Raw genomic sequence first — 27,749 nt, 5'->3', positions numbered from 1 at the left:
ATTTTCTCAGGCTCGTAACTTTTGATAGGTATAACTGATCTTGATAAAACTTATATATTTAAAATCAGTATTGAAATGCGATTCTTTTGATGTAATTATTGGTATCAAAATTCCATTTCTTAGAGTTTTGGTTACTATTGAGCCGGGTCGCTCCTTACTACAGTTCGTTACCACGAACTGTTTGATACACTGGAAACAAATAATAGGTACACCAAATAGCAAAATTTGCAAACCCCTCACTGCCAAAGATGATTATGAGCTAACAACTGACCTTTCCTTACAAGTCCTCTACATGTCTCACAATTGGTATCGGCTTGTTTTTGGTCTCAGTGTGTACCCTACTACTGAAGTTGTCAACCCCTTGAAACTTTCAAACTAGTATATCTCATGAAGGAATTTTTGTATCAAAAAATGGATGACATACACTTTGATTGCCGTCGAAAAAAAAATTCTATCAGTCTTAGTTCAAAAGTTGATTTTTTTGCCGTAGGCCAACTTTCTAACCTCACCACTTAGAAAGGAGCAAAGGATAAGCTCAAATTTTTTTTAGCAATGACAGAACTTTTAAGGTTTGAGAGGTACATCTGATAACATTTCTCTACCTCAATCCCAAGTCCGAAAAAAACAAATGATAAACCCAGCGAAAATCACGGCAGCACTTTCGGACCCGTGGGAAAATGCCCCTTTTTTTGTTTCTGTAAATTTTTCTATTTATCATCCAAAGAAGATATATTGGCTGTGGGGCCGGGTAACTGCCGGATATATTAAACACTTATAGATTTTAATCCATCTTCAATTTGAAAGTGGTGCCTGCCTGCTTGCCTGCTAGAACGGAGCTTTCCACTCCAAAGCAGAAACATGGTTTGATGAAACAAAAGCTTGACTGCAAAACTTCAGATACTCCTCTCTGACATAGGCTGCATAACTCCACTTCACTTCGCGCACCATAGGCTCTGGCTCGTGGACAAGCAAAAACCATCCTTTTTGGCCCCAGGCAAGAGTTCTGCGGAGCTTTCCAAAATGCAATGTCATATTCATCAATCCAGCTTTAGGTCCACACTTTCCGTAAAAACCGCACAGGTTAGACCCTTACCAGTTTCCAGGAATAAACCGACATCGGCGGCATAGGAAAAAAACAACAAAACAAAACAAAACAAAAAACCGGGACAAAACCAAAGTGTTGCTCTCGCAACACAATTACTGTAGAATTTCTCACCTTCTCAATACCAACCAGTCACAAAATATAGTTATGTTTTTGTACAGGGGTTGCATATATTTGTCGATAAAATTGTGAATTATATATTATATGGTGAATTATACAGCTATATATACCGCTGAGGATTTTTATATTTATTTTTATACATGCCATCCAATCATACTTCCACGACTAGTTGTTTATAAATAAAAGATTTTAAAGAACATTTCTCTTGCTTAATGTTAAATCTGAGTCAAATTTCAAATTTATATTTTTGTGCTCAAGAGACATATCGAGATTTAAGCTTTGAATTGAATACATGAAAATTTCAAGATTAAAAAAAAATTATCAGAAATATACCACAGCTTGAAATCATGAGAATTTAAATCACCAGTCTAATCCTATCAAATACAAAAATAACAAACACATATTTTTTTTAAGGAGTATTTCGACTCATATACTTAGTTTGAAGCACATACCTACGTGCATTTTTATTAGAGTTCCTATTTTTCTGACGATTTTGGAATATCTTTCGAAAATCGAATATTTAAATTAAATCGAATATTTTAGGATGAATAGAAGAGGAAATACTAACGAAGAGCTCTAACCTGACAGGACTGTAAACTTTCAGGACTAGCCATTATAAATATTCACCAAAATATTGAGGTAGACATCGACAGTGTAATAAATAGATATGGCGGTTGTGGAAATACAGAAATACACTTTTCTTATAAAATTGTGAATTCTGTAATTTAAGCGAAATATATTGAACTTTAAAAAGTGGAAAGATACGCTACGTTGTTATGAAAAGTAAAATTTTGATTAGTAAATTCTTAAGATTTCGTCGAAATTAAAAATGTTTATTAAAACACCATTTTTAAAAAGAAACTGTGATTAGTTAATGATTTATTACCTATACTTAAAACCATCGTTTTAAATGTCTTCTACTTATTTCTATCATTTCGTTCTGTTTTTCTTGTTACACCCCTAAAAGAACTAGTATTTAGTGTTTAGTTTATCTTTTACGAATATACAAGTTGTATCTTTATCCTCACTTCATACTCTTCATTGCTATCATAGTTAGTAAGCGATGCCATAAAGTTAGGCGACATGCTAAATGGTTTGACCTATACAAACTGTCACAAAGAGTGCATGACCCCAAAAGATGGTTCAAGACCAATCCTTTTTCTTTCTTTTTTTACAATAAAAAGCTTAGCTCACTCGCAATAGCGGTCAGAAGTGCAAAGGCAAAAAATTATGTAGAAAATATTAAATATCATATTTTTTCATAGATGACGAAGAACTTTTTATTTTTTTATGGTGGGGTGGTCTTTATAACTTACCATTTTTTGTGTCAATATGTTTATACTATTTTAATCTCAACAGATTTATTAAAACTTTTACCCTCACCAGATTTTAGATTAAATTTACAACCATTTCCACTACCTACCTACGACACATAATTGTAGATGTTCCCTTTGAATTACAGGTATTTCTTTGGTCGAAAGTTTGTCGAAGTAACCAATTATGTGCCCCCTCTAAAAAAAATCCTGGAATCCGCCCCTGGGGGAACATTCACCCTTCGATCACTTTCGACCATTACAAAAGGCACTAGCCGTCTCAATTTCCAATCAGGGCATAACTTACGACCTTTGCCCCGTTGGCTGTAGCGGGGGGGGTTGTCATCCTGAAGACATAGTTTCCGAACCTTTCAACTACGGTGAACAAAATGGCTGCATCAAAATGTTGATCAGAAGTCTTTGGAGAAATGATGGGTGTGTGTGTGGGGGGGGGGGGGGGTTATTCGCCCTGTGGTCACTTTCGACTATAGATAAGGGAACTAGTCTTCTCAGTTTCAAATCAAATGATCCCCTTGGAAGTTTCTACGACAGCCCTTTCTATAATAAACCTTATATATCCCCAGGGCATAACTAACAACCTTTGCCCTGAGGGATGTGGGGGGAGGTGTCATCCTCAAAGACATCATTTCTGGAATTTTCAACTACTTTTAACAAAATGGCTATCTCAGAATTTTGATTGATTGTGTTTGGGGAAATGGTGGGTATGGGAGGTTGCCTTCCAATCACTTTCGACTATTAAAAATGGCAGTAGCCCTCTCCATTTCCAATCGAATGAGCCCTTTTTGAAATTTCTGCGACAGCTCCTTCAATACGAAGTGCCGTGGTCTAAAACAAACCAAAAAAACAAAACAAAAATATACATTGTGGCAACATCGTTCTTTACTTAGGCAGCGCTATTGCGCTGCCTATGATTGTACATTATTTTATTGTTGTGATTCAGAATAGGAATCCTGCACCAAGATCACCCCTCACCCTTCTGAACTTAATTACATTTTATTCATTTCTATTTATAAGATCTGTTTTATCGCGTCCACGCTTATCTGAATTCCTGCTATCATAGACAGCGCAGTAGCGCCGCCTAAGTAAAGAGTCATGTGGGTACAATGTAATATTTATTTATTTAATTTTTTGGAGGTTATCTTAGACCAGGGCACTTTGTATTTAAGGAAATGTTGTTGAAACTTTTAAAATGGCTCATTTGACTAGAAATTGAAAGGGATAATGTCCTTTTTAATAATCGCAAGTTATTGGAGGGTAATTAGCCTCCCTCCCCATGCCCACCATTTCACCAAACACATCCAATCAAAATTTTCAGATAGCCATTTTGTTTGGCGGAGGTAAAAGATCCGTAAATTATGTCTCTGAGGATGAACACACACCCCCTGCAGCCCTCAGGGCAAGGGTTGTAAGTTAAGCATTGGGGGCATATAAGGTTTTTTTTTACAGAAGGTAGTCGCAGGAACTTCGGAGGGGCTCATTAGATTGTTAATCAGAAGTTATAGCGCTCTTCTAAGATTCAAAGTGATCGAAAGGCGGATGAACTCTTACGCCTCGTATTTTCCCAAAATGCATCTAATAGAAATTTTGAGATTAAAAAAATGTAGTTCGAAAAAGAATATCAGTAAATTTGCATATAACTTAGGGCTATATCTTGGCTCATAGGTTGGGACGCAATAGTAACGTTAGTGACTATGGGTAATAGATCGGTGCAATGCCTGTTCTTTTGTTGCTACAGTAATTAGTTGAAAAGAGGTCGTGCACAATCGTTCTACCAATTAAAGCCCCCCCCTCCCAAAATAATGGAGCTTGTTCAAGATTTGAGCTTCAAATAAAGTTATATAACTTATTGGCATTTTTCCCCAATCAAGAATTCAGTCCAAATACTCATAATACAGTCAACGAATAAATAACCCTATGGGGTGAATCTAATAGCAAGCGGGTTGCAAATGGGTGTGTTTCAAATTTTTGGTCTATTTTTTCAGTATTAAGAATATAAGTACATTAACCTTATGGAATAAATATCAGTATATGTCACTAAACTGACAATCTACGGTTATTTGGTTTGTTTTTCAGTATAGCGCAAATTATGTTCTAGCTTTAAGAAGGCATGGGGTTTATCAGACCAACTCATGTTAATTTTTGCTTGTTTTGAGTTTGACTCAGCCATTTATTGTAATTTCTGTTTATTTTAAGTTTCATTTATGTATTGATCATTGTTTGTTTTAGTTTTACGCTTGGAAGATTATTTGACTTTATTTCTGCTCATTTTTGGCTAAATACAGCTCTTTACTTTTTTCGAAAAAGTTGTTTTAGGAAAAAGTGTTTTTAATCAATTTTTTAAAAGGAAATTAGAGAAAAATAGCGAAAAAAAGCGTAAGTCTTGCCTCTATTCTCGTTGTATCCTCAAGTTTTTAATAGGTACACACTTATGGCACAAAATGTGTAAGTTATAATCAAAGCTGCCCAGTTGGCTAGCTTCCACCATCTCAGATTGTAAATTGAGTTTGGCACATAGGATAATTTTTTTTAGCTCAAATGGTTAAGAATTTAGCTGAAAATTAGCATTGGTTGGCAAATAACTTTTGCCATCTGTTCTAGTAAAGAATCAAGAAACATGACAACCGTGGTCAAAATGCAGTTCTATTCAAAGGATATCAAACTCCTTTTCATGACACTCCCCATTCTTCTCTCGTATGATGATAACGAGGACACATGGAGTAGGTAAAACAAGTGTACAAGTCGGGCAAAACTTGGTCTGCCGGTTAAGGGTATTCACCTGAACAATGGCTGACATTAACCTTTAAGGTTGAATCAATGGGCTCGGGTAATAGGTATCAGTTGTGTTTCAGACTTCTTGTAAGTGACGCATGAGAGCCAATATTTGTTTGGCTGCTAAGGATTAGATTAATGTGAGTGCATTTATTTACAAAAAAAGAGTTTGGAAAAACAGTGGTAATTTAGTTTTGGTGGTTGTTGAGTACAGCACTCAAGCCATCCAGAACGCAAATACCTAACCAACTCTATATATTAAATGTTTGTTTAAAATATACCTACATAGTAGTTTTATTTCGCCCAGGTTAAGCTGATTATCTCCCAGTACACGCAAAGAAAAGTCGACTTATAGTCTTGGATTGAATTTCAAATGTTAAAAAAAAAACAAAAAACGCTTAGGCTAGTAAATGTACGTTTGAACAGCTCTCCTGAAGGAAACATTAAAAAACAAAAAGAGCAGTAGGATTAGATTCCATAATTTGTGCTCTTGCCAAAATAGCTTGATTGTTTTTTGACAATGTGCCCTCTCTCTCTCTGATTGGGGTAATGTTTATATTAACGAATTATTCAGATAGCTAAGAAACGCACTTACCTCAATTGTCAGAATTGCATCCTGAATCCAGATTTAACATTCAATCTCGCTGGAAATGAACTTTACACCATCTCTATATAGCAATTTAGGGTATATTCCAATGAAGGGTATAGGCCTATATCCAATGAAGCCTATATCTGCACATCAGGGGGTGGGGTGGGGGTAAAGTTAATTTCTAAGGCAAATGAATGTTACATTTGGATTCTGGGTGCAATTTTGACTATAGAGGTGATTCTCAACTTTACCCAAACCCCCTAATGTGCAAATAAAACCCTGAACTGTTTTACATATAAGGGTGGGGGCAAAGTTCATTTCCGGACGCAAATGAATGTTGAATTTGGATTGAGGATGCAATTCTGACTATAGAGGTAAGTTTGTTTCTTACATAACTGAATAATTCGTTAATATAAACATTACCTCAATATGTATCTCTATTAATCAGATTATCATGTTTCCTTCCCTTGTCATCCATATTTTTAAGTCATTTCACGATATTTTTTTTTCCATTATTGCAATCGATCACTAATGTAACATTAGTCAATAATTCGAGAAAGCAACGTTAATAAAAAAAGACATAAAACATCACGAGCAGTAAAACAACGGACAAATGTGTTAGTAGGGCTATATATTTTTTAGTTTTATAATGTTTTAGTTTCAGTAGAGGTCTTTTAGTTTTATAATGTTTCTGACTGACCGTATTTCAAACAATAGACTGTACGAAAAGTGCGGCTCAATACTGCTTTCTAGGGCTATAATGAGAGAATGGTTGAGATGGCTAGGGCACGTTCTGCGGATGAAAGATTACAGATTGCCGATAATTGTCCTTCTTGGCGAACCGTCTAGGGCTAAACGGAAAGTAGGTCGTCCGTGGTTGGATTAGGAGGATGCCACAAAAAATATTTAAGGGAAATGAGAAATTCCTAGTCGGTGTAAAGGGGGAGGTTGTAAATAGATTGGGACGGAGGAGGAGCGTGCGTATCTGTATAATAATTACTTCTATCGCAAATTCAAATTTAAGCTATTTTTGAGCTAACCTAACCTTTGAATTGGAACCTTTATCGTGGGATATTTATCTGCATATCGTGGGGATATATTTCGTGGGATATTTTTCCGTCGGCTTTCATATTTTCGATATTTAATTGAAAACGCATACTTTAATCGAACGTTTGGCGTCAAGGAAGAAGAAAACGGCACAATATTGTAAAATGTATTTATCCAACTTATTCATGGAAAATCAGTGCTTGTGAATTATATAACATAAAAAAATGGATTCCTGATGAAACAGTAAGTTTAAGAACAATGTTTGAAGCCTTTTTTATACCCAAAAACTAGAAATATTTTGGCCATTTTCAAGAGCTCAAAAAGTGCTTAAATCTGAATTTGCGACAGGAGTGATTAATATGTTCGTAAAGAACTTTAAAAAAAAAGCATCGTGTGGTATGTTCACTTTATTCATAAGTCAATAATTTTAACGACGAAAAATTTAGCCATATATCTTGGTCATATGTTTGTTGTAATCAGCAAAGTTGTGTATATAACTTAGGGCTGTATTAGACCCCTTGAATGGGAAGGGAAGGATACTGGATTGCCTTTGCAAGAGTAGCAATTAGTATATGTGTAATCGCGTTAAAAGGCACATCAAACGGTGTGTTCATCTTTTGCAACCGAAATAACAGAGAAAACCGATAATCTACCAACTGGACATTGGATTTTGAACTAGAAGTTTTGATTTGAATTACTGTGCATCGAAATGGAAGAGTGAATTGATCTCGCATGGCAATACGGGCCCAAGGGTTCGGTCCTAGTGCTGATGTAGGGCATTCGTAAGGACCTTTGGAGTCCATAAGTGTCGTTAATCTATAGATTAGAATAGAATAAACTTAAGAGTATTTACTAGATTTTGAGTTATAAGTATTTTATATGCGCCTAGATTTTATCTCTGAACTAAAATACTGTTGCCCTTCTAAAAACAATAGTAAGTAACGAATATCGCACTGCACCATTTTTTGGCGTTTGAATTACTTTACCTTCGTAGTCGCAAACGCAACAGATTTTTCGCATTGAATTAGGGGAATGGCACCATGTGTGCAGAGTTTGGTATATTGGAGGCGTCGAAAATTCATGAAACGTTTATTTTCGCGCCTTTAAAGCGTTATTTTTGTACTTCCTAGTGAAAATCGCAAGAGTTTTCGCAGAAAGCTAGAAATATGTTTTTGGGAAGTTTTATCTCCGTCAAGCAGAACCAATATATGTACTGTGTTTATCTGATGCCATCATAAATTTTGCTGGCACTGTACTTGGAAAAGATTTTTTTTTTTTTTTTTTTTTTTTTTTTTTTTTTTTTTGAAGCATCTCAAAGGATTCGAAAGATTGAGCATGAAATGTCGTATGATTCGCATATGCATATGGCACTTAATCGGATTTGGTGAGATCCAATTTGGGGCAATAGCCATAAATATGTCTTTGGTTACAATAAAAGCGAAGATGCGTCAATTCATGATTTTTGAACAATAACTTTGACCTCTACTTGAATCTTCACTCGGCGTCACCGCTGTTTATCTTCTTCTTCTTCCTTTGTCAGTTTCTTTAACTTGTACATTTTAGATGACACTTGTGTACGTATGAACAGATTTCCAATGTTAAAAGCAACATAATAGAATAATTATTACGAGACTTGTTTTTTTTCGTCATGATAAAAAATTGCTCGAAACAAGTTCTATGTGTCTGGTTTAGCTGGTTTACTCGGCAAAATTCCAGATAATTTTATGTAAATGAGAATCTTAAAAAGTGAAAAAACTCGCCTAAAATCATTCGACTAAATCAGTAGTGGGGCCAAGGGCAGTAGTTCTGTTGCCAAAAGCTTGACATTTATAAGATATATAAGCATTGTTTTAATTTACTTCCAGAATTCTACTATGATCAGATATCCGGATATTAGCAGAACATATCCAATTTCATTTCTCCCCCTGGATCTGTCACTGGGAGGAGGGGGTCCGATCCTTCAAAAGAATTTCACAAGAGGTTAAAGTGTGATCCCTCCCAAGCAAGTATTGTTATACTACTGAATGCAATAGAATTTCTACATTTTTGTATTGAGGGGCTGAAGGGGTTTGCACTTTATGTATTCAAGGGTTTAAGGGGCTGCATCCCCCCTAACATACATATCTCATGAATGCTTATTTTTAGAAAGTGTGTTTAAAGTTTTCCCGGGGGTTCCTTTGAACTGATTTTTGAGATTTTGAAGCTTATTTAGGAATGACAGGTATTATTTCGATTAATTGAAAGTTTATGGGTATTTAGCAATATTGCCCGAAATCCCAAGAAAATGGCATTGGATCGAAATGAAAATTGCATCATTGGAATCACCATAGCCAAAACCTTCACATAGGAAAATTATAAATTTTGAATTATTTAGAAATTATAGCTTATAAGGTATGTATCCATGATTTTTGTTTGGGGGGGGGTACAGAAAACTTTAAAACACATCAACAACAATTTTAAATGCATTTTTCTTACGTTTTTACTAGTTGAACAGAAAGTTAGGGGGGTTTAAACCTGTTAACAACCCCCCCTCCCCCTATTCACAGCCTTTTAACTTATACCCTGAAGTTTGATAAGTTCACCGTTTAGACAAATGATTATTTTTTGTCTGTGTGAAAATATAAAAGATGTGATATGTTTTTTGTTTTTTTTTTACCAAAGTAGGTTCTAGCCTGGACCGGAATTAGAAAAAAAATCAACAGGTTGGGAAAACTCACCATCTACGAAGTTAAATTTTTAACTCACCTCTGGTTTTTTTCTTAAATCTTTTTTCTAAAGAAAATTTCTAAAATCAAGAAAAAGAGTAAGACATTTAATCATTTTTTTTTCAAAAACTAAAATCAGGAAATTAAAATGCAGTAAGAAATTTCATCAGGAATTAAAATTAGATTCAGAGCCTAACTTTTGGATTTGGATAGAGTCAGAGTATGGAAGTTTACCAGAAATTTTAGAGCTTTCAATCACAGATTATCAAAATAGAAATTAAAGTGACACTTTTTCGATGATAATCAATATATTAATTAGGAAATAATTAGGATATACAGTATAAGATATGATAAAATATAAAATCGATATTAAAAACAGCGTTATTTAAAATACAAATTGTGATCATTTAGACATGTAAAAGGCCCAATTTCAGATTTTGGAAGGTGCAATAGACAAGTCAGGTGCGTCAATTAAGGGAGATTCCTCTAGATTACCCCATGGTTTGTATAATGCCTTTTTGGTATTTTCATTGACATTACATTTTTTTGGTTTTTCTTCATGGAAAAAGAAAATACAAAAACAGCAAAATTCCTCCTCCCCCCTAGATCGTGAAAAATACATTTTTCTCTCCCTACATTTATGTGGATTGTTACCCCCTGAACCAAGAAACAAGAAAAAATTTGTTTTTAAACAATTTCAATTGATTTTCCACCTGTTTTATGTATTTTTTGAATCAATTCTTCACATTAAAGAGCAATAGCCCCATTGACTCTCCTAATTCTTGTTGAGTTGATAATTATACAATTTATTTCAGCAGCGTGGGGTAAGAGTATCTGCAATATAGGATTTTAGTGCCCATGTTCATTTCCAAATAATCTCTATACAGTTTTTGCATTTTTTTTTGTGTTACTTTAAGAAATGTCTATTACTACTGCTCTTTCAAAATTACCAATTCCTCCTTTGTAAAAATTGTACCAACGAGCCTGGTTCTGACGTCATTATTACGTTTGGCGAAGGTATAAATAACGAAAAGTTTACTTTAATGCATCTCTTGCGGTTCTTTATGCAGACCCGCCGACGAAAGCACACCGGATGTAGGTAATTCTGGGTCTTTGAAACTGGGTCCCTATTTAAATATTCGGTGACAAACGAAAAAATTTTGGGGCGGACACAACTGTGAACCGAGTTACTGTTGTGCTAATTTTCGTGTGAAATATAAATTAATTATTCGCCTTTGACAATAGCTAAACTTAGTCTTCTTTTGAGGGAGAAAATACATTTTTCTCCCTTTTTGCTGGTTAGTTAGCAATATTTGACATGTTAGCTTTATTTGTGCTGACAGTTTTTGCGAAAGCTTAAAAATGGACACTTTTCAACTTTGTCTTTACAGAGAAAAAATGCTATTCTTTCTCTTTTTTGCAGGTTAGTTGGAAATGTTTGGGAAGTTAGCTATATTTGCGCTAGCTGCTTTTGCAAAAGCGGAGGAATTGTTTGATGAAGACACGGACTTCGCGGATGCTTTTGAAATAACAGCAAGTGATGCCAGTGGTGTAGATGTTGGTGCATTTTTTTCAAGATTCGGACTTGGTCGGGACATAAGTGATAATGACGAGGACCCTCTTGCTGAGATGATAATGAATAACCTTGAATCTGCAGGACCTCCCAACCTTGCAAAAATTCTTAGTCTAGCTAATTCATTCCCACCTGATCAGCTTGAAAATATTGTAGGGGACTTTCGAAAAAGAGCAGAACGGAATCCCGATGATGAATTGGCAAAAATGGTGCTAAAGTTCGGTCAGCCGATGGTTGACGACCCGGAAGCTTTGAAAGTGCTATCAGCCAGTGTTTTGGAAGTGAGTGATGAAGTTGTTGGTGAGCCAGTTACAGTGATGATAGATGGAACTAGTGGATATAGAGGATTAAAGAAAACCTCATTGGATGGATTTGATTATAATGCTTTTCACGGGGTTCGTTATGCAGACCCACCTACAAATGAACACCGATTTCAGGTACTTCTTAAAGATTTTTTTATGCTTGGGGTGGAGAAAAGCTACTCCTAAAAGCCCCCTAGCTTCTAATTTATGCAAAATAATTCCTACAGATCGTTTGGATTGTGTGACTTTCGAGTTAGCAGCACATTTTAGTTGTCAGTATTACTGATCACTTAGTGATTAGTGGTTTAGTGATCAGGTAGATTCAATTTGGCATCACGTCAGTGTAGAAGATCTTTCCAATTAAATATTTCAAATTTGAGGGGGGAAAGATTTTGGGTTTTATGTCAGTAAAGTGTCCCGTTTCATTAGAACATTAAAAGTATTTGATGAGCATTTCTAGGATTACTAGGGGGTAAATCATTACTCCCTCCACCTTTGGAAGTCTTGGAATTTTTGTGTTTATTCTTTTAATTTCTTTGTTCTGAGCTCAAAAGCCAGAAGTTGTACATCTGACATCACAGAATTTTAAAAATGCCTTCAGTCCCTATTTAAACTTGACAGGGCCCTTGGGCTACTAGAACGTCCGAGTTTCCATTAGATGGAGTACAAATCACCAAAATATTAAACGAAGCATGTGAAAGACCCAGATTGCGATATAGAATTCTAGACTTCCTGTAGAGACCATTTATTTCTAAGAACAGAATTCAAATAGATGGCCCAATCTCCCCCCCTTTCCCATTTTATGTTCATGCACATGGACCTTTTTGCTTAAAATCCAAATTTTACCTTAAGCTGGGTGAACTATTTGGTAATTCGAAATTTTAAGACATAATTCTATTTCTCGAAGATCTATTTGATTGAGAAAATTAACTATGAGTATGCCCTTCAAGCTCGGGGGTCCTAAATATCCGCCCATTTTGGTCTGTATAGTAATATAGTATTGACTAAAATACATTAAATATAAAAATTACTCAGGATTTACTTCTAAGACTGACAGTCTTACCCAAAATCAGACAAAAATTTAAAATACCAAAACTTTTCGCTTTTTTTTTAGTCTGGAAAGAGGGCTAATGGCGTGATTCTGTAAGCTCAGCCACAGTCGACCCGGCTATAAACGGGTACTCAAGAGAACTCTGGGGAAGGTAAATAGGAAGGGTGCAAAAAAGCATAAGATGACTGACCCCCTAACCTCCTTCGCACGTCCCGACTGAAGGGCCATAAAACAGAGATCACCACCACTGGTATGGACTTTAATGTTCAGTGCCGTATTCTTTGCATTCTTTACAATTTATTTTGAGGGTGCGTTCCATATAATTTTGTCAGTAGAGCAATAAAACCCGAAATTGAAGTGAGAAGTCAAAATGGAATTAGAAAAATATTAGAAAAAAGAAAAGAAATATTATCATTCAAGCATTCCCGAAGAAAAATTTTTCGTAGGGGAATGGGTGCCAAACAGATTTTTATAGGGGGAGGGAGGTTAAGATTTGAAAATAATTATTTTGCTGAAAAACTGTCGTATATTTTGTGAAAAAAAGAAAACGACGCTTTTCATGATTACTTACTTAGTGCTCCATGGATGGTACCCTTCCTTGTAGTTCTCTTGATGCAGGTATGACGCAGAAGTCTTATTGGTTCATTCGGAAGATTTTTCCTTGCTATAAAATGCTTGACAGGGAGGCAATGCTTAAAACAGTTGAGCCTTCTGTCTTGGTATCCAAATTTTCGATTGGTTTCATGTGCTAGAAAAAATCCCGAGGTGAATTTTAATGACATTTCTAGTAGAAAATGGTGGGTTTCCTCTCTTTTACGGGGACAGTACAATATTCTATTATTATACTCCAATATTTGTTTTTCACTTTTGTGGCTGCTTTTTTGCTTACGAGCAGGGGTGACGTTCGTAAAAATCCTGGGGGACAAGGTTGGGGCCGATTTTGTCAAGTGAAAATGACAAAGGGAATAATGAGCTATATAGTACCATAAATGCAAAGGCATTCCCCCCAAAATTCTAAGCACCTTGGAATTTAGCTTATGTATGAAGTTTAATTTAGTTTATGCGTCAGCATTTGTTGGCACAGAAGACGATTTTATCTGCACATTCTTTATTTAAAAAAAAAAAAAAACCCAAACCCAAAATCCAAAATGTGCCACTGGGCAAAGTTATACTAAAGAAAACTGATCTGTTTCTGTGAATGCTTGAATTATGTAGACCCATCTCAGTTTTTGTAAGATTCTTGCTGACGCTAAATGTCAGCTGGGAGGGGGTCAATTCGGGTCTGGGAGGGCAGTTGACCCCCCTCCCCCTTAGCAAATTACACCCCTCCTCACAAGACTTTCTTATCAATGTACCTAATTTATCGACCCATGCTTCATCTTCGTAAAAAAATTTAAAAGAGGAAAAGCATACTTAGCTTCAACATTCTCTTTTAGCCTCCTCGTGTAGCAACACAACCGCAAGGAATTGAAGATGTCACTACTGAGAAACCGTGGTGCCCACAGTACAGTATGTTCAATAGCTCGGAAATAATTGGAGATGAAGATTGTCTAACAATGAATATATACAGCCCAAAAGTGAGTCCTTTTTGTCACTTGTCAATAGCCTATTGTTTGTATAAGTTTACATTTTTTTTTTGCATTTATTCACTTAAACGTCCCATTGTTGATATTAGAAATCAAATTTGAATGTTAAATTATACAGAAGTTTGCTTTCTGTTTAATAAGACAGCTGGATGTTAGTTTCTAAAGTAGCTATTATTTACAGTCCAAAAAGAAACTCCTTTTATAATTTTCCACGGAAAAAAAATTCAAAATTCAAAGGACGGTCTTGTTTTTAGTTTTCAGGGCATTCTCTAAAAATCCTTTCTCTAAAAATAAAAGCAGTATGTTTGAAAAAAAGCTCATAGTGACCGAATTAATCCCATTCTGCACATAATAATCGTTTTAACGTGTGGAGGAAACTATATTATGGTTTTTAGAAAAAAATTGTTCAAAAAGGCTCAAAATGAACACATTTTTTAAATTTTTCATGTTCTAGAGTTTCTTCTTCCCATATTGAGCGAGTCATATCATTGCCAGTGGCATAGCTAGGGGAGGGGGCAAAAAGGGAAGACTATCTCCAGCTGTAGTCTCTGAGGGGACGCCAAACTGATTTTTTTCCACAATACAATGATTTACTTATATTGAAGTGGTGATGGTGGGAGCGGTTGAAAAAACTATATTAGCTACGCCTGTAATTATTTTCCTTTATAAGGAAAAATACTATGAATTTTCTTTTTAACAAAAGCTCAGCATGAATGACTTATTATTCTCAATATGCGCGTAAAAAGAATTGTGTTAACTACGCGAAGTAAGGTAGATCCTAAATCGTCGAAAAGTCTGTACATTTTAAAGAAGAAAAATAAATAAATGGTCAAAGAACCTGTCGTGCGACAGGAATCTCCTTAGTGAAGAATCGGAGAAAAACTTCTTTCAATATTCCCCCACCGGAAGTTAAGAGTCCCCCCATGCCATTGAAAGAAGGGAAAAAAGGAAGGAAAGATTTCCGGAGGCTTTAAATCGACCCCCCGTCATAAAATAAAACAAGATATACTGTATCGTGATGATCAAAGGCCAATTTGACTATGATTATAAAAGTACTCTAGATAAATATCAGCCCCAATTTTTCTCTTCTTTTTTTTAGCAGATCAAAGTTCTTTAAAGTCTTTCATCTATTCGCAAGAAAGGTTTTGACAAAAATTTGAGGATCTCTAAAAATTTAAGATCTCTGATCTTACTTATTAGGGTGTTTTCTTTTGTTGCAAATATCTTTTTTCACTCTACTCTGATCAGTGGCTTAAGTACCTTGATAAGACTATCATCAAAATTCTCTCTTCAGTATTCTGTGCGGCAGAAATATTTGATTTTTGCTATGATCAGTGAGCTGTAAAATTTTAGCACTAACGGAGCAAAAATGCCAATCCGAGCAGAAAAAAAACTAAGAATTTGGATGTAAGATCCTAGCACTTTGATGGAGCAAAAAAGGGGGCTATTAGCTACACCTTACGTTGCATAACTTAACATGCTTGGTAAGGTGTTGTCATTAGTGCTTTCACCTTTTTTCATTCTCATAATTTTATTTCCATGTTTTGCATTTTTGTGCACTAAACTTTTTTTTAGCTAAATCGCGCCTCTTTAAATTGGTAAATGGGTAACTTGGTGATCCACGTGTCAGAAGTTGCTGAACCCTGTGCTTATGTATGCCATTTCACCTTTATTTTTTTTCAGCTTCCGGATGGATCCTCATCGTCTGAAGGACTACCGGTTGTGGTTTACATCCACGGTGGTGGATTCTTTTCGGGAGGAGCCTCAATTTATCAACCAGATTATTTTGTCGGGAGGAATGTTGTGCTTGCAGTTGTTCAATACCGCCTTGGATCTCTAGGTAAGCTTAAACTCCAAGGACTGTGTAATCAGGTCCCAGGCCAAATTAGTTAGATCTCTCGTGAATAATTATTAGTATGAGAATACTAGCCACCTTTGAAGTTACTTGCCATTACCTTTGAGGGCAAAATGCATTCAACAATATATATTATTTCTAATTTTTGTCGCTATTTGCTTTGTAGTTTAATCGGTTTGGCAAGTAATTAGCCAAATTTGCCAGACCTATTCATTCTGCTGTATGTTTGGTAAATATTTTTATCGCTCAAAGTTGAACTAGATGTCATTACCAATCATATACTTCGAATTTTTTTGACGAGGGCGTAGTAGCTAAATAACTAAAGATAAAAGTATACAAAAATATTTAAAAAGTATTAGAGTTAATGGAAAAACTTCCGACAATATTGAGATTTCAAGAGGGGAATGTGCCAACCCTCTGTCCCATGTGCGTGCTAATCTTTGGAGTAGAGCAGAGTATTTGTTCAGAACGAGAGCATATATCAAGGTATACTCGGACAGTTTTTAGAAATAACTCCCTTCCCATGTCCATCTCTCATAGACATTGAGGGAAGCAAACATTTCTGTAAGAATTGCTTTGTGGTGCCTTGTGGCACCTTTGTGGAGTATTTTGTGGTGCCAGGTACGTAAAAATCCATGTATGTGGCTCAATCCCGCTTTCTGGGGCTATAATTATAGAAACGCTGAAACGGCTATAGCACGTTCTCTGGATGAAGGATGACAGATTGGTAAAAAATTGTCTTTGTCGGCCAACTGTCCAGGGCTGAACGAAAAGCAGGTCGTCTTCAGTTGGGGTGGGAGGATGTCGTAAGGAAGGATTTGAGGGGAATGGGAACTTTATACCTAAGAAGGTATAAAGAGGCTTTGAATAGATTGGGATGGAGGGGGAAAGTGCCTAGCTTTATTGTCCTCAGGCAGCTTGGTGCTGAAGTGAGTTGTTAGTAGTAGTAGCAGTAGGTATGTAAAAAGGGCTCAATATTCCACGGGTTCTTCCCCACTTTAATCACTCTTGTTACACCTTCACTCTGGTAGTTAACAAATGAGTTTGATTGAATAACTCTCAAGAGGGCAGCCATAAATGGACGAGCAGCACTAGTCCTAACTGTTTTCAAGTTCTTATCCCTGGCGTTCCCTCTTTTTGATTTTATAAATATTTATATGTATAGATATATTTATAAATATTTATAATATTAATAAATACTTAATATACTTTGAGGATACCGTCAAGTATATATAATTTTCATGATCCCAAACTCTGGATTGAAGATCTAAGATTTTGGGTGAAATCCCGAAGGTTGGTAATCCTGATGTGCATATAAATGTATGCAGAGGGTATTAATTGATGCCACACAATCTGTCTCCTTGCTTACTTTTTACATATCTGTTCTTTCAAACGATTATGTAGAAAAAGACATATATTATAATCATCAACATTAATGGTAGGTATCTAGAATGCTTGAAACTTTTTTGTAACACACCACTGGCAACCTTCAGAATTTAAATATAAAGTAAAGACGGAAATCTGTGCCGGTCCTTGACAACTTCATTTTATTCTTTAACATGAACTTGGTACGTTATAGCTATTTCAATACCCACTCATAATACATATCTATGTACATATATTAAGGCTGTATCCAGGGGGGTATCGGATATGAACCTCCTCCTCCTGAAATTTCTGTCCGACTCAGAAGAATGTAACAAAATACATGTAAACAAATTATTGATGCGTTTAATTTTTTTGTAACCCCTCCCCCCGAAAAAAATCCTGGATACACCCTTCATATATACATATGTGTGTGAGCGCTGATATTGCCTACTTAAAAGAATGTTGTCGCACGCCCAGCAAAGCCACACCTAATTGAAAGTAATCTACAAATCGAAAAAAAGGTAATTCTTTTAACTTACGTCAATTGAAAATATTTTAGACTTTGTCAGTTTTTGATGACGTTTCAGGCGCTAAATTAAATAAAAACAGTTTTTTCAACTGAAAGTAAGCAGCAACATTAAAACTTAAAGAGAGCAGAAATTATTCCGTATGAGGGGACTGCACCTTCCTCGTCTCTCACTCTTTGCGCTAAAGTCTTGATGTTCTTTAAAAATACTTCTCATTTAAATTCAATGGCCCTGGTATTTTATCAATCTTTCTTGCTGTTACAAAAAGTCAAACTTTTGCTTAAAGAGGGAGGAATGAGGAAGGGCCGAGGTATGAGGAATAGGAGCTCGATACCTATTCTTTAATATGCTGAATTCGATGGTGTGGTTTTCATTAAGTTACATTTCAAAATTTATTTGCCAATTCTATTGTTTTCCTGCGGTCCCATTTCCACTAAACTATGCTTGTTTCTTTTTTGGTACATTAGAGTTATAACTTGAAGTCAATTCATTAATCATTCAATGTTGCTTCAATAGAAATGTTACTTACATTGAAATTTTATAAATTCATGAAAGGTAATTTGAGATAAAGGATTCCCTATTTAACGTATTTCAACATTTTGCAATCGAGAACTTTAAGAAAACAACATAAGACTTTCTTTAAACTTTTATTTACAGAAGTAGAACTACAGTCTATTAGGAAAGGAGAATAGCCTGTTCCCAGTTGTCCGACTGCCGTAATGAAACCTCTACTCAGTTACCCTCACCTACTTTCCTCAAAGAGGACACAAATACTCAAACCGTTGAGTTGAATGATCTTTGATCAGTGGCATAACCCGGAGGGGGGCTTGTCTTCGATTATAATCTTATTTGAAGATAAAGCCATTTAGCATAAAAATCCAGAAGGGGTAAATGTGGTGCATACAGAGATAACTGAGGGAGGGGATCTGGAATATGAAATTTTAAATATGCCTAGCCCTAGTACAACTAACAAAAGGGTATCATAATATATGATAATAACTTAACAAATACGCCTAAAAAAATGCTTGCAACCAACAATAATAATCGAGAAAGACAATAAACAAACGGTAAAAAATACACCCGCATTGTAGACAGTAAACGGTAATTATGTTAGGGGACCCCCCCTCATTGTAATTGTATCCTTTTGTTTATTTCTAATTAAGAAAAGAGACAAGTTTCGGGAATTTGAGGAATTTTAAGAGTCTGACGAATATTTTTCTAAACAACTAATTTTTTCTTGGGATGGTAGGGGGGGGGAGAAGTATCATGTAGAATATTATAGTAATGGTTTATTTGACTTTTATAACTTTTAAAAATTGAATATTATTTTGATAAAATGAATTGCAAAGACTGTACTGCCTTTCAACACTATAGAAAGCAGAAACATCATGTGGGGACAAAGAGTGTCATATCCCCCTCCTCCATTATCCCTACTAAGGTAAAAATTTTCAAAATACATACCAAAAGGAAACTAAACCACTCAACAGAGGGATAAGAAAGACTATTTATTTAGTTTAACCCCTTTCTCTCATAAATATTCTCATTTCTTGAAGACACCTGAAGTAAAAGATGAAATAACGTCGTGGATAGAACTGATAAAGAAAAAGGACTGATTTTCCGTAAAAGGACAGAAAACAAAAAAAGTTGAAGATCGCTAATATTGGGATTTAATAATTATCATAACTAATTTAATAAAAATCTTCATTTTGAAACCGTTCTTCTATCAATTCGATTGTTCCTCTATATGGGTTCTACTTATAACCTTCTGCTGAATCAGGCTGCCTGGCTGCCAAAACTGACTTGACATCAGCCCGGAGGATCCAGAAACGGGGTAGTAGGACAGAATGTAGCCTAACCACGTATCAACTACTACCTCTCAAACAGTTCGTGGTAACGAACTGTAGTAAGGAGCGAACCGGCTCAATAGTAAACGAAACTCTAAAAAACGGAATTTTGATGCTAAAATATACGTCAAAAGAATCGGATTTCTACGCTGATTTTAAATATATAAGTTTCATCAAATTTAATCTTTTTTACCAAAAGTTAAGAGCCTGAGAAAATATGCCTTATTTTGGAAAATAGGGGGAAACAACCCCTAAAAGTCATAAATCTTAACGAAAATCACACCATCACATTCAGAGTATCAGAGAACCCTATAGAAAAAATTTCAAGCTCCTATCTACAAAAATGTGCAGTTTCGTATTTTTTTTGCTAGAAGACAGATCACGGGTGCGTGTTTATTTGTTTTTTTTTTCCCAGGGGTCATAGTATCGACCAAATGGCCCTAGAATATCGCAAGAGGGCTCATTCTAACGGAAATGAAAAGTTCTAGTGCCATTTTTAAGTGACCAAAAAATTGGAGGGCACCTAGCCCCCCTCCCACGCTCATTTTTTCCCAAAGTCAACGGATCAAAAATTTTGAGATAGCCATTTTGTTCCACATAGTCGAAAACCATATAACTATGTGTTTGGAGATGACTTACTCCCCCACAGTCCCTGGGGGAGGGGCTGCAAGTTACAAACTTTGACCATTGTTTACATACAGTAATGGTTATTGGGAAGTGTACAGACGTTTTCAGGGGGGATTTTTTTGGTTTGGGGGTGGGGTTGAGGGGAGGAGGCTATGTGAGGATCTTTCCTTGGAGAAATATGTCATGGGGAAAGAGAGATTCGATGAAAAGGGCGCAGGATTTTCTAGCATTACTATAAAAAAAATGAAAAAATAAACATGAAAAAGTTTTTTTCAATTGAAAGTAAGGAGTAACATTACAACTTAAAACGAACAGAGATTATTACGCATATGAGGGGTTCTAAAAAAACTTTAGCATAAAGAGCGAGGTATTTACGAGGAGATAAATACCTCGCTCTTTATGCAAAAGTATTTTTAGTAATGTCAACTATTTATTCTACGGCCTTTCTGATTCAGGGGTCATTCTTAAAGAATTGGGACAAAACTTAAGATTTAATATAAAGAGCGAGGCATTAACGAAGGGACAAACCCCCTCATATACATAATAAAAATATAAGAATATAAAAGTCTGTTTCGTAAGTTAATTCTTAAGTTACGTATATTTTTTAATAACAAAAACGTTCGTTAAAATTAAAAGTTCTAGTTGCCTTTTTAAGTAACCGAAAAATAGGAGGGCAACTAGGCCTCCTTCCCCGCCCCTTATTTCTCAAAATCGTCTGATCAAAACTAAGAGAAAGCCATTTAGCAAAAAAAAGAATTAATATGCAAATTTCATTTTAATAATTTGTGTGCGGAGAGCCAAAATCAAACATGCATTAATTCAAAAACGTTCAGAAATTAAATAAAAAAAACTAGTTTTTTTTTTAATTGAAAGTAAGGAGCGATATTGAAACTTAAAACGAACAGAAATTACTCCGTATATGAAATGAGTTGTCCGTTCCGCAATCCCTCGCTCTTTACTCTAAAGTATGACTCTTCGCCACAATTCTACTTTTCAAAACAATTGAAAACTTTAGCGTAAAGAGCGAGGGATTGCGGAGGGGACAACTCATTTCATATACGGTGTAATTTCTGTTCGTTTTAAGTTTCAATCTCGCTCCTTACTTTCAGTTAAAAAAAACTAGTTTTTTTTTTTTTATTTACAGGCAAGGCTTGATGCGGTGTTAATGAATGTCTTATACAAGTGTATCGATTCACCTCCCTCTGCGGCACTTTCTTTCTTTGTGTCACCATTTTTATAAACACCAAAAACAAGAAGAACAATAGGGAATTTCTCAAGACAGTGGGAAACAAATTAGAATGAATATTTCGGCCCTATGTCCAAGGACCGTCCTTAGCAATGCAAATAAGAAAAAACAAGTTACAAGAGGATAAAAATCAATAAAACTAAAACGAACATTTTTTCAAAACAGTGCCAGCATCCTTACTTCAGTGAAGTTCAACCAGGACTGATAAATAAATTGTGATGAAACGAGGCAATTCATTGAAATGAAAGAAAATGATTTAAAAACACGTTTTCAATGCCAGCCTAGCTTTTTTCGCTGCTGATCTCATAGGTCTATTTGTGACAGGTTCTGTGTTAATATCTATTGGCACTGTTTTGAAAAAATGTCAATTTTAGTTTTATTGATTTTATCCTCTTTTAAGTTGTTTTTTCTTATTTGTATTGCTAAGGACGGTCCTTGGACATAGGGCCGAAATATTCATTCTAATTTGTTTCCCACTGTCTTGAGAAATTCCTTATTGTTCTTCTTGTTTTTGGTGTTTATGATGGAAAGGTAGTGTGGTCTTCGTCGTTATTTACGTCACCATTTTTCACGGTCACAAGGTTAAAGCGCAGGCACAAATATTACTCTGATTAGTTGAAGGAAGAAAAACATAGGCAAGGGTGGTCAAAAGTAATATTTCGTCCCTTGAGAGCGGTTTTGTTGTAACTTTTTCGGGAAGTGGAGTTAAAACTGCCATCTAATGTAAAATTGTTTGCTCTATCCGATTCCGTCAACCATTTGATTATATCTCAACTAGAAGTGCCTCAATTTTAGGTTTCTCGTTTATCGTATCTCACATTTTGCCGTTTCATTAAGAGCAGTTTTGTCGTATCTCACATGGGAAAATTACATGAGCATTTTTGTCGTAACTTCGTCTACTTACACTTTTGAAGAAGAAATGATTTGGTGTCTACTCACAATGAGTTTCAAACGGACATTATTTACATCTGCACAAGCTGCACAATATTTACAAGAATCCAGTACCCCATTTTTTGTGGAATTGACTAATATTTTGTTCCAAGAATGTAATATATATTATATCTTATATTATATATATTATATTATATATTGTGCACATGCAGAGTATAATTTAATATTATCAAATACCTGATGAGTTGGCTATGATCGTATTTTGGTAGTGCTTCCTTGTAACGCAGCAGCCTGTTGGTAAATTTTTCGCAGTTCATATTATTGACTTACAAATAAAGTGAACATACCACTCGATGCCTTTTTTTATGTTCTTTACGAATACGATAATCGCTTCTATCGCAAATTCAAATTTAAGCACTTTTTAACCTCACCTAACTAAACCAGCCTAACCAAACTTACCCAACCTAATTAACCTAACCTAAATATAAATAATTTTGGCGTTGAAAAAACGTAGTAGTAGTTTGTCAAAAACGACCGAAAGCGCATACTTTAATTGAAAATTTGGCGTCAAGGAAAAAGAAAACGGCATAAACGGCAAAATAAAATTGATTTATCCAACTTAATCGTTAAAAATTGGTGCTTGTGGATAATATAACATTAAAAAAAGGTATTTATAATGAAACAGTAAGTTTCTCAAACAGTCTGAAACAGTAAGAAAATCAATGAGGTATACTTTTGCATTTGGTCCAATTTTGAGGCGGGATGTGGAGCAAACGATATAGCTAGTGGACTAGTGGCCATACTGGAAAAAAAATCTTGATACTTACCCTGATAACTGTCAGTTAATCACTTGGTCGGACTCCTGCGTGTCCCAGAACCGAAACTCAATTATAAGCTTCGCCATCCAAGATGTTTTAAGAACATTTCCACGCTTAGAAAAAGTGGTTATGAAGTATTGTGAAACAGGTCATTCGACTATACAGAAGGCTGATGCTGTACATATCACTATTGAATGGGGGCTAAAGCACCTTGATTTGTTTTCTCTACTAGATCTGGTGAGGAAGTTACTGAAAGTAAGAAAGACACGTCATTTGAATGTCCTGCAAGTTACCCAGTCAAAGTTCTTTGACTTTCAAAAGCCAGCAAGGCTGTACAAGTACTCGTTGGTACCGTATTCAAAGTTAAAACAACTTGAGTCCCGTCAGGATAACGCTAAGAGAGTTTGGTTCAAAACTTCCCTCTCTGGAGACTTGCAAATGGCTACTATATCACAAGAATGTGCTTTGGTTAAAAAGTGTCCCAACACTTCGGCTTTCCGTGTTGTTGAACGTCTTGTTTTGCCCAAACTTTGTGGCAAAAATATTGATCTACCTGATGCGAAAATCAAAGATCAAAGTATCTCCTGAAGTTCATCCCCAACCAAGACTAGAAGTATTTTGAAACCAAGATTGAACAGTACTACAAGGCCAAGGGGGATACTGAACGTTTGGAAGCCTCTTCGTCTGCACGAGATCCATGTCGAGAGGAGGATTCCATTGAAGCAAAACGGCGGCCAGCAAAGAAACTCAACAGAAATGAACGTTTTGAGTTTTTTTTTTTATACTTTTTCAAATAGCATTGCTGCATCAGAACTCGTTTGTCTTATCTTCATGGTGAAAAGAATAGGCTGCCCACACCATTTTGTCGTATCTAAGTTTACGAAAATTTCGGCAAGGTCGGATTGTCGTATCTGTATTTCATTTCAAGTTTTGACAATGAAACCTTCACCTTTTTCATCTCATATTCGGGAGACCCTCCTAGTCATTTTTTATCTTTTTTTGATGTATTTGCGAAGAAAATCGGTTGTACCGTGTAAGTTCCAGCAAAGGTGAAAATTTATTCAAAGTCGTTTTTCTCGGAATTTTGAAAACCTTAGTTACGACAAAACCTCTATCAGGGGATGATTTGTTCCAAGACTGACCGTGAGCGTTTTATCCCATCCAAGCTATTTGGTGATTCCATCAAGTGAAGGTTCAGCATATGCTTAAAAGCAGGTGATTAAATGGCATAAATGACGTGGATAATTGATGGGCCAGGTGATGGCAAACATGCTTAAAAAATGCAATATTAAAAAACAACGACAAATAAATAAAAATTAAGGTCCATTTGTTAGTAGTTTCCAAATCATTGTCATGCCCTTTCATGCTATATAATTCACGAAAGCAAAATCTTATTTTATCCAAGGACCTTTTTTTTTTATCAGAGCCTTTTATTTGTTGTGGACCTTTGTTTTCGTGTATCATGTTTAAGAAAATGCAATTAATTGACCGTGCTGGAATTTAATGAAGGCGGATGCTATTCTACCAAAAAACAAATAAAAATCCTTGGATTTTGTAATTAGGGTTTTATTTGTAATTAGGATTTTGTATTTGTAATTTTAATAGCTCATTTCTTCTAAAGAATTTGTCTATATTCACTACCAAAGTATATTTTCCTCGTTTTTTAGAGGTTTTATTCAAAACATAAAGATGATTACATAAAAAAAACTAGTTTTTTTAACTGAAAGTAAGGAGCGACATTAAAACTTAAAACGAACAGAAATTACTCCGTATATGAAATGGGTTGTCCCCTCCGCAATCCCTTGCTCTTTACGCTAAATTTTTAATTGTATTAAAAAGCAGAATTGTGGCAAAGAGTCAAACTTTAGCGTAAAGAGCGAGGGATTGCGGAGGGGACAACCCATTTCATATACGGAGTAATTTCTGTTCGTTTTAAGTTTTAATGTCGCTCCTTACTTTCAGTTAAAAAAAACTAGTTTTTTTTTATGTAATTTCTGAACATTTTTGAATTAATGCATATTTGATTTTGGCTCTCCACTCATAAATTATTAAAATGAAATTTGCATATTAATTCCTTTTTTGGCTAAATGGCTTTCTCTTAGTTTTGATCAGACGATTTTGAGAAATAAGGGATGGGAAAGGAGTCCTAGTTGCCATGCAATTTTTTGGTTACATAAAAAGGCAACTATAAATTTTTATTTTTAACGAATTTTTCTATTAGTAAAAAATATACGTAACTTAAGAATTATCTTACGTAACAAACTTTTATATTCTTTAATTTTTATTATGTATATGAGAGGGTTTGTACCCTCGTTAATACCTTGTTCTTTACACTAAATCGTAAGTTTTGTCCCAATTCTTTAAGAATGGCCCCTGAATCAGAAAAGCCGTACAATAAATAGTTGAAATTACTAAAAATACTATAGCATAAAGAGCGAGGTATTTATCTCCTCCTAAATACCTCGCTCTTTATGCTAAAGTATTTTTACTAAAGCGTAATAATCTCTGTTCGTTTTAAGTTTAAATGCTACTCTTTACTTTCAATTGAAAAAAAAACTTTTCCATGTTTATTTTTTCATTGTTTTTTTTTATAGTAATTTTAGAAAATCCTGCGCCCTTTTCATTGAATTTCTGTTCCCCCATGACATATTTCTCCATGGAAAGATCCTCCCACATAGCCCCCTCCCCTCAACCCCACCCCCAAAACTAGAACTTTTCATTTCCGTTAGAATGAGCCCTCTTGCGACATTCTAGGACCAATTCGTCGATACGATGACCCCTGGAAAAAAAAACAAAAAAAACACAAAAACAAATAAACACGCACCCGTGATTTGTCTTCTGGCAAAAAATACGAAATTCCACATTTTTGTAGATAGGAGCTTGAAAATTTTACTACAGGGTTCTCTGATACGCTGAATGCCATGGTGTGATTACATAAAAAAGAGTCATAAAAAGTTTGACTCTTTCTCTCAATTCTTCTTTTTAAAACAGTAAAAAACTTTAGCGTAAAGAGCGGGGCGTTGATGAGGAAGCAGCTTCTTTCATATACGAAGTAATTTCTGTTCGTTTTAAGTTTTAATGTCGCTCCTTACTTTCAGTTAATAAAACGTGTTTTTTTTATCTAATTTCTGAACGTTTTTGAATCAATGCATGTTTTGATTTTGGCTCTCCGCAGAGGAATAATCAAAACGAAATTTGCATATTTTTTTTTATTTTTTTTTGGCTAAATGGCTTTCTCATAATTTTGATCGAATGATTTTGAGAAAAAAAGAGCGGTGGAGGAAGCCTAGTTACCCTCCGATTTTTTGGTTAATTAAAAAGGCAAGTAGGACTTTTAATGTTTTACGAATCCTTTTATTAGTAAAAGATTTACGTAACTTATAAATTAGCTTACGTAAAGAACTTTTGTATTCTCGTGTTTTTATTACATATATGAGGGGGTTCTCCCCCTCGTCAGTACCTAGCTCTTTACACTAAAGCTTAAATTTGTCCCAATTCATTAAGAATGACCCCTGAATCACAAAAGCCGTAGAATAAATAGTTGAAATTACTAAAAATACTTTAGCGTAAAGAGCGAGGTATTAGAAGGAGGTGAGCCCCTCATATGGGTAATAATTTCTGTTTCTGTTTTAAGTTTTAATGCTGTTCCTTACTTCCAGCTGAAAAAACCTTTTTCATATTTATTTTTTAATTGTTTTTTTTTAAATAATGCTAGTAAATCCTGCTCTCCCTTCATGGAAATTTTCTTCTCCCATGACAAATTCTCGATGGAAAGTTCCCCCCAGCATATCTCCCTCTTCTCAACCCCTCCCCCCAACCAAAAAAATCCTCCTGAAAACGCTTGTACACTTCCCAATAACCATTACTATATGTAAGCACTGGTCAAAGTTTGTAACTTGTTGCCCCTCCCATGGGGACTGTGGGGGAGTAAGTCGTCCCCAAAGACATAGTTATAAGGTTTTTCGACTACGCTGAATAAAATGGCTATCTCAGAATTTTGATCCGGTGACTTTGGGAAAATAATTAGCGTGGGAGGGGGCCTAGGTGCCCTCCAATTTTTTTGGTCACTTAAAAAGGGCACTAGAACTTTTCATTTCCGTTAGAATGAGCCCTCTTGCAACATTCTAGGGCAACTGGGTCGATACGATCACCCCTGGGAAAAAAAAACAACAAAAAAACAAATAAACACGCATCCGTGATCTGCCTTCTGGCAAAAAATGCAAAATCCCACATTTTTGTAGATAGGAGCTTGAAACTTTTACAGTAGGGTTCTCTGATACGCTGAATCTGATGGTGTGATTTTCGTTAAGATTCTATGACTTTTAGGGGGTGTTTTCCCCTATTTTCTAAAATAACGCAAATTTTCTCAGGCTCGTAACTTTTGATGAGTAAGACTAA

At 35.3% G+C, this 27,749-nt stretch overlaps 1 protein-coding gene across 1 annotated transcript in view; it reads left to right on the top strand.

Moving 5' to 3' along the window:
• The first annotated feature begins 5,346 nt into the window (after positions 1-5,346).
• LOC136027403 (uncharacterized) overlaps positions 5,347-27,749 on the top strand; it is a 65,588-nt gene continuing 43,185 nt past the window's right edge. Inside the window, exons 1-4 of the mRNA XM_065704633.1 lie at positions 5,347-5,465; positions 11,090-11,676; positions 14,029-14,169; positions 15,862-16,018. Coding sequence (XP_065560705.1) covers positions 11,101-11,676; positions 14,029-14,169; positions 15,862-16,018 — 874 coding nt within the window. The 5' untranslated portion in view covers positions 5,347-5,465; positions 11,090-11,100. The remainder of the gene's footprint in view (positions 5,466-11,089; positions 11,677-14,028; positions 14,170-15,861; positions 16,019-27,749) is intronic.

Source organism: Artemia franciscana, chromosome 5 (assembly GCF_032884065.1).
Source record: "Artemia franciscana chromosome 5, ASM3288406v1, whole genome shotgun sequence".
NCBI classification, from domain to species: Eukaryota; Metazoa; Arthropoda; class Branchiopoda; order Anostraca; family Artemiidae; genus Artemia; species Artemia franciscana.
This window is presented reverse-complemented; position numbering and strand designations above follow the sequence as displayed.